This window comes from Vigna umbellata, chromosome 3 (genome assembly GCF_029865625.1).
Source record: "Vigna umbellata cultivar VRB3 chromosome 3, Vumbellata_1.0, whole genome shotgun sequence".
Classification (NCBI taxonomy): domain Eukaryota; kingdom Viridiplantae; phylum Streptophyta; class Magnoliopsida; order Fabales; family Fabaceae; genus Vigna; species Vigna umbellata.
In genome coordinates this window covers 32162958-32178438 of record NC_142167.1, presented here as the reverse complement: position 1 = coordinate 32178438, position 15481 = coordinate 32162958, and the positions used below count along the sequence as shown (strand labels likewise).

Below are 15481 nucleotides of genomic sequence, written 5' to 3'. Positions count from 1 at the left end.
GCCATTCCCATGCAATGATGGAATTATGAGAAGAAAAAAGCAAAAGAAATAAACATGGAATTCTGTGACATGAAATCAACCTTTTAAAGGGGTTATAATATGAAATCAACTTAAAATTTAATGGTTAAGAACATGTATAATAATTTAGTGAATGTTATTTAGTTTTGTATTATTATTAAAAATATGAAGCTATTAACAGTAACTGATAATTTACTGTGTGTAGATGAGAAATGATGTGGAACGGGAAACACCACACACCTGTTCGTTTCGGTTAAAAGCAACATTTTTTTTTCCTCTCTGTCTATATGATATGTCATTAAAAAGCAATTGTTAATATATATATATATATATATATATATATATATATATATATTATGGTTAAGATTTCATTTTATGAACCCCCACGAAAGAAAAATGAAAACAGGAAGAGTTGGTTAGGCAACAGTTGAATCTCCTGGTTCTGGTTTTTGTGATCTCTGAGGTTGTTGTTGCTGTTGTTGTAGCATGGCATACAGGAGAAGGCAAAGTCTATCAAGGGCTTCCACTTTCAGGGAAGAATTTCATGATCCATTGGATGTTGCTAAGGATTCTGATCATAGCCATGCTTCTCCACCAATCCTCTCACCTCCCTCTTCTTCTACTTCTTCTTCTTCTTCATCTCTCCCTACTCAACCCCCCAAACCTTCTCCTTCTCGTTACCAACCCTCTCTTTCCTTTGCATTCGCCACCCCTGACTCCGACCATCAAAGATCCAAGGTATTTCAACAACCTCTCATCCATTTCCCATCATAACTCTTCAACTATTGCTTACATAGATTACATTAGATTCGCTTATAGATATCTTTACAATATAAAGGGAGAAGAGATCGTCTGAAATCTTTCAATGATGAATTTTTCATATTCCTTTTATGTCAATCTAATCTGAATCATTCAATCTCGTCACTTGATATGTTATGTGTGCATATATGTAAAGTGAGAGTGTGATAAATCTTGATTGAATGATCAGAATTTCTTTCAATCTCAGTACACTTGAACACACACGTATATGGTTAATTCTTGAAATGAATGTATGCAGAGCTTTGAGGCTTACGGAAATAGCAACTCCAAGTCTGGTTTCTGGGGTGTGATTGCGCAGAAAGCCAAATCAATTCTGGATGATGATAAGCCAATCTCACCACACGGAACCAAGCCCCAAACAACCAAATCATACTCTTTTAATACCTTTGCAGCTCCCCCTGCAACTCAGGTGATTGTTATATACACAATGCAGGAAGACCTGTAGTATGTTTTATGTTATGATGCTGCTGCCTAAAATCACATGAACCGTAAAACTAAGTTGTGTGTTCCTGTGTTTTTTTCTGTGGCATGATTAGAACTCTCCTTCAGAATTCAAGCCAGTATATGAATCCCTCGACACTAACAGAAAAGTGGACAGTCCTAAATTTCGGAAGGGCTTGGACAGAATCACTTCATCCCTCAATCAACTAGGTGACACTTTTGAGAAGGCTTTTGAGGTAAACTCTCATGTACACTTTCATTATACAATTGGATTTCTCCACAAGTCTATATATGCACTGATGCACTTTGCCATTTCCATCATCACACTTCAGAAATACCTTGTGCAGACATAAAATTTTCATATATATCAAGGTGTATTACAAAGTGGTTAAATTACTAACACATTGGTAATGCATTAACCAATAATTTAACCAACGGTAATCAGTGTTAAAAAGTATGGTTTGCAAACAGAGATAGACACAATGCAGTTATATGAATTCCATGTTTCAACGGCAGATCAGATATTCATATCCCAAGTAGGAGTACAAGTAGAATTTTGTATTTAATGTGTTACTTGGCTTGCTAAATCACTTTCTCCAATTCAATGATTCTTGTCTAATTTCTTCAGGAAGGCCGAACAATTATGGAGAGTAAGACAGCAGACCTGAGAACTCAAATCAGAAGAAAATCAAGTAACTCTGGGGACACACAGCAGACTTCAGATTTGAGAAATCCATTGCAAGAAGCTGCCGAGAAAGAGAAGCAATCTAGCCATGAATCAAAACTCAAGGCATCACGCGACGTAAGGTGGCAACTACGCAATCATCATGTGACACTGCCCTCACTAGTTCATGTAGTGAAGGCATGCAGTGTCTTGCATAATTTTGGAGTTGTTAATAGTTTTAAGTTAGCATAAGAGTGTCTCTTGTTACCTATATAGCCATTCATACTCAATGTAGAGGCAGGAAACTATGTCTTACTTATTGTGAGCATGAAACTGAGGGAGTGATAGTTGTATATCAGAATCAGCAGTTTTGGTTTCTTAATGTGAGTAGAGAATCATAATTTCCTTTTGCTTTTGCAGGTGGCGTTGGCAACAGCTGCCAAAGCAAAACTACTTCTTCGGGAGCTAAAATCAGTAAAAGCAGATTTAGCTTTTGCTAAAGCAAGATGTGCTCAACTTGAAGAAGAGAATAAAATACTCCGGGACAAAGGGGGCAGTGACAAGGGACAGAACGGTGAAGATGATGATGATATGGTATTGATCATTTTGATATTTCTGCTGTTCACTAGGGAGTGATTATATATATACATATATGATATATGAGTCCAATCTATATAAAGATTGATACCACTTTTATCTCAAAATCTCTTGGTTTTGTCATTTCTAATCAATGTAGGACTTAAACTAACATTTAGATTGTTCCTAATAAACTGTTTGTTGTTGTGATGTGGTCAGATAAGGCATCAATTGGAGACACTTCTTGCTGAGAAGGCTCGTCTGGCGAATGAGAATGAGACATATGCAAGGGAGAATCGTTTCTTAAGGGAAATTGTGGAGTACCATCAGCTGACTATGCAAGATGTGGTGTACATAAATGAGGGCATGGAAGAAGTCACTGAAGTTTACCCTTCAGATGCCTCTGGGGTGACACGGTTCTTATCAGTCACACCACGTTCACCATCACCTGCTAGGGATGTTCTTGTCTCACCAGGCCTACCTATGCTGTCAAAAGAAATATTTACTGTGAAAGAAGAGGATGAGAACAGCACTACAGAAGTTGAGACTCCTGCTACTGTCTAAGTTTCTCCACATACAAAATCTTCTCTTTCTTTCTTTTTTCTTTTCTTTTCATGGTTCAGCCTTAGATGAATTTCTCTTGCTTTGAGGAAAATACGTGCATGCTTTGAAACGATTACTTATTTTTCTTCAACCTTTTTAGGAAGAGAGTGGGGTATGTGAAGAGAAAGCCATATTTTTTGTTTTGTGTGTGACTTTCCTTTCATGGTGAGGTTGGTTTGGCAAATTCATTTTCAAACAAATGTATTGATTGATCATAAGTTTTTGGAGCTGGATCTATTTCGAATGTGACACTTTTTTCTGACATTTTACAAGTATTATAGAATAGACCAAAGCAAATGTTATACTTGAGATCAAATATATATGAATCTTGGTCTTGGGAGTTCAGAAACTGAGATGCTTTATGAAGAGTTGTAATATGAAGTGAATTTGTCATAACATGAAATTGTGACAAACCAACTCAACTCTGAAAGTGAACTTTGTCTGAAACACTTTGCAGAAAGTCTTGTTTGGTTCAGCTCAAGGAAATTTGACTACCCTCTTTGAATCTTATGATCCATTGCAGCAAATTTTTAGCAATCATTAGAGCTCTTCACTACAATCAATTCTATTATCTTTGATCTTAAAAAAAAGTACTGGTAAAGAGAAAACTTAAAAAGAAATTTTAGACATAATGATTTTATAAAAAGAATTAGAAAATTTTCTTTATAATTTGAACTTTTATTGTTAAAATATTATAATATTCTTTTTACTAATATAACTAACTTTTTATTGTTAAAATATTATAATATTTCATACTTTTACACTGATATGTCTAGATATTCATCTTCTCTCAGACAAATGGATTTATTTATAGAAGATACTCAAATACTCAAATAAAAATAAATACAGTAATCAATAAACGTAATTAATTTATCTTGATTGACTATACTTAAGCTGAGTACATCCCAACCCAAGTAATCAAGATGTATTTAAACATATATAATACGTTAACCTATAGACTTAACATGCCATATGTTAAACTATAATCTTGTACCATTAAAATCATTTATGTTAAATTTTAGGTTTAATCACATGCTTTCTATTTCTCAAATAAGTCTCCCAGTTGTTTTTTTATCTCAATTGGACTTTTACTTTTAAAATATTAAAGTTAGTGATAGTGTCAACTTGTAATTTTTTTAAAATATTTTTTTAAAATATTTTTTTAATTACTTTTTTTATTTTCTTTTACTTCTTTTAAGAAAATAAAAAATTTGTCACGTGAAAAAACACTTATAACACACATGTTTTTGTATTTTTATTTTATTCTAATTTAATCATAATTTTTTTAAAAATTAAACAAATTTATCCTTTTCAAATTCAAACAAAATATAATTTATATATAAACTTTTATAAATACTTTTATTAAAATTGATATTTTTATTAAATATTTTTAATTAGATTAAATTTATTTATATTTGTTTTTGTATTTAATTAATTATATAAAAGTTAATTATATTCTTTAAATATATCTATAAAATTAAAAAAAATTCAAAATAAAGACCAAATTAAAAGACATAAGAAAAAGATTGATTTAAGATTTTCCTAAAAAAATATAAACAAATAAGATCATCATTTACCCAACTAAAATATAAACAAGTAAAAGTTGCCATCTGCACTGAGTTTTAAGGAAAAACTGATTTGACCTCTCTCCCTACACCTTACCTATATATACTTTTCCAATCCTATTGATTGCTCTTGATTTCAGGTACAAAGGAAATATTTGGAACCACTCCATTTACATCCACACAGTTGATTAGTTATTGCCACAACGATTAAAGAAGGGAATATGATGAACAGCTGACATTTCTTTCCAACAAATTAAGTACTTCAATGTTGTGTACATGGTCAAATTAAGTACTTCAAAAACACACTAGTAACCACAATTTGACCCGTCTAATACATGAAACGAAGTGAGATCTTTAACCGTAACCTGCCAGTGGGCAACACTCCTTGAGGTGTGCATCAAAACCCACTTAAAGAGGATTTCAAAAGTAAAAAATATGTTTAAAATTGACACATTGAGAGGCACTATATGACGGAATAGCTATGCAATTTTGAGAAAGAGACCTTCATTCCTTGCAAATGAAGAGTCGCGTTTAATTATATTTTCAATCAACTTCCTAGTTTACAGGGTCATTTAGATACACTCCACCTTTTACTAGTACATTATATGAACGCCTGTACTCAGCTGCATTCATCTTCTCAGTATCCCCTCGATTTCCTTCCATAGCATTTTACATGTGTCGATGACTGCTGCTTTGAGAAACTAAAGCTTCAAAGCAGAAAAAACTTCCTGGCTTGTATTTATATATATATGATTTCAGAATAACTGGAAAAACAAGCTAGTAGAGCCATCTCCAAATGACCTAAGGTCTGCAGGTTTTACCAAAGCCCTACACAATGGACAGGTCCTTTCTCTCTCAAACCTGGCAAAATAAGATAATCAGATGTCAGAAAAACCAGAAGAAAAAATATGCAGATAAATTAAAATACGTGTGTTCACGTCAGTAGTAACCAAAAAACAGGAAGCAACATAAGACCTGCTAACATTTAAAACGCATGACATAAATGTTGTAGCATACAAATAAGAAACAACATATATACTTCAAACTACCAGCTTCAAAATTTACATACTGGCGATAAATTGGTCTTTTAACATTATTCAACTCAAATGTAAATTGCAATTTCAGATTATTATGCAGACCCGAAGACTAAAAAATCAACAGCCAAGAAAGTCTCACCACTCCGATACGCAGTCTTCACAGAAAATATGTTTACAACGTAGTAAGATTGGGGCATGCATCTTCTCCTGACAAATAGCACATAGATCACCGGCTGCATTGACCTGCCATCAGATAAACTATCTGCATGAACAACTCCCTCTTCCCAGACATGCATATTTAACATACTGTGAAGTGTGCAAACGCCTGTTGCTTAGATATTAGCAAATTCTATCATTTAACTAGCAAAAATGTAATTTACAGTGAAAACGGATGCACTGAAACTTCGGCTATTGATTGACCAACTCTGAAATCAACAATCAAAAGAAGACACTAACGGTACCTGCTCTGATGTTGCATAAGCCCCATAGTGCATTTCTTTACGTGACAATGCCTTTATTGCAGCAAAGAAGGATTGCACCTGAAAACCACGCCACGGATAAGAGAAAACCAACCAGACGCAAACAAATGCAATCCACAGATAATTTAAAGCAAAAAAGAAACCGAGCGCTTTATATATCCCAGCTAAATGACATCAGTATACGTGGGGTTCCTTAGGACTTTCTTATGAATAATTAAACTAGTAACTTAACAGACAATACATGATAGAAAAACTCTTCCAAACATCCCTCACTTGCTAAAAAATCTTTTACTTCGAAAATTTAAAACCCACTTGGAAATAAAAAAAGAAAAAAAATTAAGCTTCTGAACAAAACATTATCATTTTCATCCCTTTTTATCTTGAAACTGAAATTTTAGATTTTACAAACAAAAGAAGTCAGCAAACTCGAGTTCAAACAAATCAAAGAATGCACAAACTGGAAAAACAATAGGATACAACTGGCAGATAAATATAAGAATAACTGAAATATTACTGTTAATGATTTAATGGAAGAAAATCATCGACGTTACTCGTCACAAACTACATTCAAATAAAATAGACTGTACACAAATTTTAAAGATCAACACACCTTTTCAACAACAGACGTGAGTTTAAATGTTAGATACAATCCTGTCATCAGTGACGAAAAGAGGCTTCCATATTCTTTGTTCAGGAAGAAACGATACCAAACTGGTGTTGGCAACAAGGCACGGTAAAGCAGAAGGAGATATTCAACTAAAGTCAGCATTTGACCCTGTCAAATAAATGATAGTACTATCAGAATGTAAACTTGAGAGAGATGATATAGATCCTGAACCCATAACTCCTGGAAATATTACAAGAGATTGCAAAGGCATGTTCACTACAATATAACTTGAGAAGAAATGAGCCATTTTAAATTGTTCTTCTATCCTCAGCACACAAATGCTTAACTCAACTTCTCCACTACTTCATAATTTATTACCTCACCTGCTTACGATAATTTCGGCCTCTGCTATTCTTGTAATACATCAACAACATACACTTGACTACCATTGCAGCTTGGCGGACCAAAGTATCTGACATTGTGAAACACAATGACAAAGCAAGAATATTAATCCCCCAATGAGTTCAAATCAAAGAATAAATACATAATTCTGAAATCTGCAACAAGCAAGACCTTCCATCACATAAAGAAGCTCTGTGTTATCATGGTAATTGCAGCCACATATCAGTTAATCAACATTCAAACCAAAATGAATTAAAAAGAAGCACAATTTATGCTTCGACAGAATCATGGACAAAGGATACAAGTTAGTTACTCATACAGTTTAAATCCTCTTTCGCCATTCTTAGAATAACTCATTCTAAAACAAGAAATAACTAACGAGGGCAATATTAAATAGTTCCAACAAACGAAAATCACAAGCCTCTAAAGAGACATGAAGCAGTGATAAGTAGAAGACAATTAAAATACGACACATTCAATAATAACTCTCTCAAACACTCTCAATAGCAAGTTTAGGTAAAATTAAAATGTCATTTAAACCATACAGCAAGCAATCGTTGAGGAGAGGACGAGAAACACACCATTGACCATGATGATGAAAATGGCATGCCAGAAAGGCGGTATTTCCTTGGGAGGAAGCATGATCAAGGGATACATGAGATCATCATTCTGATACCACCAATAAACACCAACCACATGAAGCGCGAACCCAACAGAAATCCCAATCAAAACCGGTATTTTCCTCTCTCCCTGCACCCGCCAAAATCACACACACAAACAAACAAACTCAATAAACAACACAATTCTCATATACACCCTAACAACATTATGTCGCTTCGCGGCTACACAAAGAATAAGCAGCACACCTTCAACGCAGTCTGTTTCCTCATAATATCATTCGACTTGAAAAGCACAGCCGCAATCCAAATTGTCACGAAAAACCCTGTATTCACTCCTCAACATCATCAAATCAAAACAAACAAAAACGTGTGTTCGATAGAACAGTAACTCAAAACTCACCTTGCAAATGCTGCCTTATGAAAACAACCAAGAGAAGCAACGAAAACGGCAAGACCTGCTCAATCCACCTGGCAGCATGCTGAATGTCGTATCTCTGGTAAGAAGAGTCTCTCCCAACGCCGTCCCCTCCAGGGCCAGTGCTTTCCTCAGCACCATCGCTGCGCGGCGACGACGAGGGCAACACGGCATCGTTTTGCGAATGCGCGAGTCCCACGACCAATCCCGAAGCGACAGAAGGGCTATGCTGTTCCTCCCGGGGTTGCTGCTCCTGCTCCGCGGGACCGATGATCCTAATCGAAACCTCGCCGTCATTGTTAACTGCGTCAGGGGCTGGGTGGCTGTGGTGGTTAGACGAGCGCGACGGAAGGATGCCGGAATATTCCAATAGCGCCGATAACGGAGCCTGAATGATATTTGTGGGCGACAAAATCCCGGAAATTCTCCTGGAGCTGGGGGAAGATGAGGGTGAAGAAGAAGGTCGGAAAGCGTCTGCGTTGTTGGGTTCCATAACCCTAACTGTAAATCATGAAAGAGGGGCTAGGGTTTGGGTTTCGGGAGAAGAGGATTTAGGGATTATTGTTGAGGATTGTGTTATGGTTTGAGAAGTGTGAAGTGATGAAAGTGATGACGGTGGTTGAAGGAGGCGATGGTGGGTGGTGGTGGGTGGATGGTGTTGTTCTCTGCTGTGGTGTGCAGGGAAAATCGCCACAGAGAGAGAGAGAGAGAGAGAGAAAGAAAGAGAGAAGAAAGAGAGAGAGAGAGACAAAGATAGGGTCGCTACAGGACAAACCACATAAGAAAAGGAGAGAAGCAACCATTTCGGATGCTATACTTGCTCTATGCTTTATCGTCCCCAATTAACATTTGCCATTTCACACTTTGTAATAATAATAATATCTATATTTTTTTTCTATCTACAATAATAATATACGTATACGTATATACATACATGTATTCTTCGAATTTCAGTACATACATTCGAAATGTTGGCATTTATGATATTAATTTTGTAATGTTTACTTTAAAATGGCTTTTTTTAAATGAATGTTATGTGCTGAGATATATGGGTTAAGTAGAAAGAAAGCGTGTTTTTTTAATCAACAATCTAAAAATGCTTATGATAATAATAACAGCGTATCAATTTGAACTCCGTAAAAGACTATTTTTATTCCTTTCAATAAACATTTATTCCAATTTTAAAATAACTTCATGTCAAAGTTTAAATTATTTATTATAAATATAAATGTTTATCATAAATTTTTTTTATAACATGATATGACAATTTGATGTGTCATGTAATAGAATTTAGATTCTCGATTGAATTTTTTTTCGTTATTATTTTGTTGAGCTTTGGAAGTATATTGATATTAATGTATTTTTTTTAATATATCTTAAAACCTCAAAATCATTTCTATAAACATATTTTGGAGACAACAGAATGGAGAGCACAACAATGTTAATAGTTAAGTTTAAAGTTTATGTGTAAGAATTTAAAAAAAATTCCTATTCTTTTTTCTTACGTGTTTATTTGTTCTTTTCATGCTCTTTTTTCTAAAAACTTCTGGTGTCATAGACTCAATTTGTAACATCCCAAAAAATATAATATAAAATTATAACATAGAATATTCACAACTTAACAATATTACAATTCAATTCTGAAAGAGAAGAGGTACGTTTATGGCCGAACGGCCTTACAATAATACTCTAGAATTTAAACCTTACAAAACAAAAGTCTAGACCGAACAGTTCCAAGACTAACTTACACCGAACGGTCATATGGTTCAGCTTTCACTTCCACTTCTTCCAAAGCTTCTTCCAGCAAACACTTGTCCCCTTCTGCTCACATCTACAAGATAATCATTGCGACACAAAGAAGAATCGGACGGACAACAAGACAAGACAGAAAAATAGGGTAAACTTATGTAATTTAATTAATTCAGTAAAACATATATCTCACATAATTCTGATATAATTCAATAGTCAAGCATGCAACAACCAATCACGCATTTCCAACCATAACCATACATCAATGCATGCAATGACCGACCACTTTACTCTGACTGTCCGGAATGTATGAATTTTGTGTAGCTACGACGTTTTTGCACTCGGGTGATGTAGTAGCTAGGATGCCCTCAACAGCTGCCACCCGAGGTTAGTCCATTATACTTCGCTCATCTTGACCTTATGGAGTAGGACCTCCTGCCATTCTCACACATGATTTCCTCCTCTCTACTTGAGAATGAGTAATCATAGAATATCAAGATAAACGTCACCTTAGCATAACCACATTCATACTTTACCATTCCATAACAAATTATGAGATATTCCTCCCTAGAATACTCTTTCATATTCATACTATTCCATTCATATCACATTTTAAATATCATATACATCATCATCAATACAGTCAAACCGAACCAAGAAAACCAAATTCCCATCTTAGAATCAAATTGAAAAAGATAACTACAATCTTAGAAACAAAACTGAACAAGAGAATACATGTTAGACTAATCTCGTCGAACATTTTGTGTAAGACCGAGCGGTCTTTCACTTACCCACATAATAAGACCGAACGGACCATACTAGATAAGACTTATCAGAAGCCTAACACTTATGATAATACAAAACGTTTACTACCTACTCAACAAGTATGACTGAAAGGTCTTTACTAGACAGAACTCAAAGAATGTATGGAATATTATATAATACATATAATTAAACCTAACCGAAAATGATGAAAGCTTTTATAATTGAGTATTATAACGAGACCGAGCGCTTGGTTTAAAACCTAGCACTACTAAACAGAGCGTTTGGTTCAAAACCGAGCACTACTGAACTTATACAATGAAGGAATATATTCTAAATACAATTACATATAACTTATTTTCAACAAAGGATAAATATAATATTTAAGAATTATTGAATACCTTAACTAAGCTGATTTAAGAAGTAAAAATAGGAAACTATACATAGATCGAGCACTTATTTACAAGTATAATTGTAACGTCCCGGCAACTCACAGGGACCGTTGACTGCCCCCACAGACCACCACCAGGCTTTCCAGTGTGCTTTGTCCTCACTCGCACACTTTCCGGGAAAACTTCCCAGAAGGTCACCCATCCCAGAATTACTCCAGGCTAAGCACGCTTAACCATGGAGTTCTTATGAGTCAGGCTACCGAAAAGTAAATGCATTTTGGTGATATGAGTAGCCAAATCAATTCCTTTAAGCTATCTTTCAACTGTATAGTCCCATACCTATACAGTCTCCAGATCCCTCTCATTCCGGTGTATGTTCGATTCATCCATGTACCCCTTCCACCCGAAGCTGCCAGGAGCCGCTCCTTGTCTGTGCCCCCTGCACCATGCTCCCTGCACCGGCGTCACTCCCCGCCCTCGTCAGTGCCCGGGTGTCACATGCCCACCAACTTCCGAATGGTTCGTCCTCGAACCACACCGTACTGGGAGAGGCTAGGCTCTGATACCATCTGTAACGTCCCGGCAACTCACAGGCACTGATACATATGTAATTTTTTTTTTTTTTAACAAATTTCAGCACCCATAAAATATTAAGTTCTTTATTACAGCACAAGTCTTCTAAAAATAAAAGTCCACACAGTTCATAAACTTCTGAAATTTAAAATTTCACACAGTTCGGAAATTCAAACATAGATCTATTTTAGAAATTCCCCATGTCTCCTTTTCCCCGCAGATCTCTCATCTTCTAAGCATTTTCAGAACCATCTGCTAATTCATCTGAAATAGTTTCTGCTCCCGTATAATATCACACATTATACGATCATTGCATTCACATACACAAACACAAACAATAGGGTGAGCTAACCAATTCAAGAAATATACATCATCCACAATCTTACTAACATCACAAGTGTGGCAATCAGTCAAATACATGCATCTCAAACATACTCAAAAACCAACTATTACACTGATACTTTATAATATTTCTCCAGTCAAAATCATCAGTCGATTCACTAGAGTCAATACAACATATTATTAATCTGCCTACTTACCAAAGCACAGCAGTCAACAATCCTTCTGTCTACTTACCAAAGTAGTATAACCATGATATACTGATTACTTACCAAAGTAATCTAACAAGGCGATCTACTTACCAAAGTAGTATAACCATGTGATACTAACTACTTACCAAAGTAATCTAACGAGGTGATCTACTTACCAAAGTAGTATAACAAGGTGATATTGTCTACTTACCAAAGTAGCACAATAATGTAATATTATCTACTTACCAAAGTAGCATAGCGTGGAACACTCCGCCTACTTACCAAAGCAGTGCGGTTTATGTCAAATTCACCTCTCATTTTCCCACCTACTTACCAAAGTAGTGTCCGACTTCAAACCTCTCCTCTCCCGACTTACCAAAGTCGTAGGAAAATAAATAAAATTTCAGATTTACAATTATGGCAATAATGCCTATACCACCCATCCAAATTTACCATCAACTTATTTACAATTCATGATTTAACTCAAATAATTATTACAACTCAGAATGTTCAATATAATTAAATTTTCTAATATAGAATATATTATATTACTCATCCTCCAATCTCCAAAATACAACTACACATACAATTTAAGAATATAATTATCCAAGTTTTTACCCAATACAAATAAATTTACTATTTCGTGAAAATATTACTCTTCACTCATATCATTAATTACAGATCTGAACCAATCAAACTAATAAACAACATGTTTAACTCATATGGTAAAATTTTCAGTCCAATCCAACGGTTAATGAGGCGGAAATCATAATTTATGTATAAATGATCCAAAAACATAAATTAAGCAATATTAAGATCCCTGAGAAGATACGAAATTAATATCTATAAATCTGTATCTCCGATTTCAAATCGGAACGGTCCAAGTATGACACTATTGTTTAGAAACAACATATTAAAATTTCAGGGTAATCCAACGGTTAACTAAGTAGATATGGAGGTTTTACCGAGGTAACTCAGAGACAGAAACTTAAGTGGTTCTCGGTTAAACTCAAAATGCGGAATGAATTCCTCTAAGCACAGACATCTAATTCCAAATCTGAACGGTCAAGATCACCTAATATGTCTTATGAACTACATACTAAAGTTTGGGCTCAATCTAACGGTAAATGGAATATATATGAAATATTTACCATTATAACTTAAGAACAGAATTGCAGTGTTCATCAAATATTTCAAACTTTCGAAATTTCTTTCTCTAAACAGAGACCTTCAATTCCAAATCCGATCGGTCAAATTGTAATAATGTATTCTAAGAATCATATATCCAATTTTCAAGTTGATCTAACAGTCCCATAAGTCAGAATCTATACTTTACCAAGGGAACTCAGTAATAGAACTGCAAGGGTAATTAATTCACTCAAACATGCAGGATATATATCTCCAAGCACAGACTACTAATTACAAATCCGAACGGTAAAAGTGTATTAATATGTCTTAGGGATCATATATCAAATTTTGAGGTTGATCTAACGGTCCAATAGGTCAGAATCTATATTATACCGAGACAACTCAGTAACAGAACTACAGGGGCAACTAATTTACTCAAACTTGCAGGATTTATTTCTCCAATTACAGACTTCTATTTTCAAATCCGAACGGTCAAAGTTTAGTAATAGGTCTTAGGATTCACATACTAAACTTTTAGCTAAATCCAACGGTGAAAACAATTAATAGAAAATTTTCACCACAGTAACTCGAAAATAAGAAATTATAATCATGAAACCCAAATTTTTCACAAGTCAATAGATAACTACCATTACCAAATTTTAACACATTCATACTCATATTCATGATCATAATCAAGAAAGGATTAGCTCCCCTACCTCTTCTCCTTGCAAGAAATTCTTCACTCTTGATACCTCTAGACCACCACCTTTGCTTGTTTTCACTTTCAATTTCAAGGAAAATTCTAACTTAAATCTCTCTTCTTCCAAGAGAGCAATTCTTCTCCTCCTTGCTAGACCAAGTCAGTCTCCACACTTAGAACACTTAGGATTTTCGTTCACCTCCCACCAAGGACCTCTCTACTCTCCCCCAAAACTCCAAATCTGATTTGGAATTAAAGAAGATGCCTTAGACAACAAAGGACCTATGCACTTGGTACTTAGCAATAATAAACAACCAATGAACCATCCTAAACCATTTTTTTTTCAGCCCTAAAACATGGTAGGAAAGTCTCCAAAGGTTCCAAAATGTTCTCCTAGTTCAGAACACAACCTACCCACTCCAAAAAAATCGCAACTTGTAAAAATGTACCTAAAATTAAGGTTGGACGCTAGCCCCTGGACAGCAACACTGTCACGTTTTCCCCAGCTCAGTTAGACACCTTCCCGAAGTCCAAAATATGTGTATGAGTAGTCAAATTGAAGCTCTTTGAGTCTAGTTTCCAATGAAACAAGAATCAACTCAATTGGAGTTCGGTAGAGAAAGTAATAAGCAAAACAGTCATCATAGGTCAAAACTGAACATACCTGAGCGTGATTAACGTTTCCGAGTTTTAATAATTTTACTGCAGCTAGCCCGGTAGTCCAAAAATTTATATTTATATGTCCAATTAAAGATATTTGAGTCTAGTTTCCAATAAAACAAGAATCAACTCAATTGATATTTTCTACAAAAAGTTATAATTAAAATAGTAAACCATGTCAAACCTGACAGCATTCCATTTTACATTATAACTTGAACTTTTTACAACTTGGTAAATTCTTGAGGTTCTAGGGTCTTACAATAATAATATAAAACCGATCGGTCATTAACTGAAATCCTCTACAGAAGAAGAATCCAGTTCAAACCGAATGCTCAAAGGAAAAACCGAACGATCAACAATGACTCTCGGTTTCAAACACATAAAATCACGCAGAATAAACTCATGTAAAAGACCAGATTACGAAACTGAACCAAGTAAAAGACCATAATTGCTATCAGAATTTCGTAGAGGAAAATGATAAACTCATGCAACCAGAAACTTGGCTTGCATGTGCCAGAAACAGTCGTTCTAAAAGAGAGAATGAACTTACCAGTTCAAACCATTTACTTGATCGATGCAAAGTGAAGCCCTTGCCACTAGGAGAACTCAGGAGCTGCCTGAATGATGATCAGAAGAAGAAAAGGGTAAGATTTTGTAGTGAGAAGAAGAAAATTGTAGAGAGAAGGAGAAAATGAAAACTCAGAAGGTTGAAGATGAAGGGTGCATCAGAAAAAGTAGCAC

At 35.0% G+C, this 15481-nt stretch overlaps 2 protein-coding genes and 1 long non-coding RNA gene across 4 annotated transcripts; 1 reads left to right on the top strand and 2 right to left on the bottom strand.

Moving 5' to 3' along the window:
* Positions 1 to 400: 400 nt before the first annotated feature.
* On the top strand, positions 401 to 3348 carry LOC124837267 (heat-inducible transcription repressor). Its single transcript, XM_047312583.2, has 6 exons — positions 401 to 756; positions 1076 to 1246; positions 1374 to 1514; positions 1907 to 2080; positions 2363 to 2536; positions 2738 to 3348. Exons 1-6 carry the CDS (start codon positions 505 to 507, stop codon positions 3080 to 3082), a joined length of 1257 nt encoding a protein of 418 aa, XP_047168539.2. The 5' UTR covers positions 401 to 504; the 3' UTR covers positions 3083 to 3348.
* Positions 3349 to 4893: 1545 nt separating this feature from the next.
* LOC124837268 (RING/U-box superfamily protein) lies at positions 4894 to 9039 on the bottom strand. The gene is made up of 8 exons (XM_047312584.2): positions 8232 to 9039; positions 8078 to 8154; positions 7793 to 7961; positions 7193 to 7281; positions 6813 to 6977; positions 6185 to 6262; positions 5863 to 5966; positions 4894 to 5547 (listed from the first exon to the last, which is right to left on the bottom strand). The coding sequence occupies exons 1-8, from the start codon at positions 8737 to 8739 to the stop codon at positions 5442 to 5444; spliced, it is 1296 nt and encodes a 431-aa protein (XP_047168540.2). The 5' UTR covers positions 8740 to 9039; the 3' UTR covers positions 4894 to 5441.
* A 2144-nt stretch (positions 9040 to 11183) lies between these two features.
* On the bottom strand, positions 11184 to 14985 carry LOC148202258 (uncharacterized). 2 transcript variants are annotated; one of them, XR_015784789.1, is made up of 3 exons: positions 14530 to 14984; positions 14097 to 14321; positions 11184 to 11998 (listed from the first exon to the last, which is right to left on the bottom strand). It is a non-coding gene; the product is annotated as an uncharacterized LOC148202258 (long non-coding RNA). The 2 variants fall into 2 exon arrangements; XR_015784788.1 differs by having other exon boundaries at positions 14097 to 14985.
* Between the last annotated feature and the right edge of the window lie 496 nt (positions 14986 to 15481).

What these genes read in the sequence shown, in the direction of transcription:
- LOC124837267 (XM_047312583.2), top strand. Translation starts at nt 505, where the DNA reads ATGGCATACAGGAGAAGGCAAAGTCTATCAAGGGCTTCCACTTTCAGG. An exon ending in CCGACCATCAAAGATCCAAG is followed by an intron (nt 757 to 1,075) that starts GTATTTCAACAA and finishes GAATGTATGCAG; the next exon opens with AGCTTTGAGGCTTACGGAAA. An exon ending in AACTCAAGGCATCACGCGAC is followed by an intron (nt 2,081 to 2,362) that starts GTAAGGTGGCAA and finishes TTGCTTTTGCAG; the next exon opens with GTGGCGTTGGCAACAGCTGC.
- LOC124837268 (XM_047312584.2), bottom strand. Translation starts at nt 8,739, where the DNA reads ATGGAACCCAACAACGCAGACGCTTTCCGACCTTCTTCTTCACCCTCA. An exon ending in TTTCATCATCATGGTCAATG is followed by an intron (nt 7,282 to 7,792) that starts GTGTGTTTCTCG and finishes TCACAATGTCAG; the next exon opens with ATACTTTGGTCCGCCAAGCT. An exon ending in GCCGAAATTATCGTAAGCAG is followed by an intron (nt 6,978 to 7,192) that starts GTGAGGTAATAA and finishes TTTATTTGACAG; the next exon opens with GGTCAAATGCTGACTTTAGT.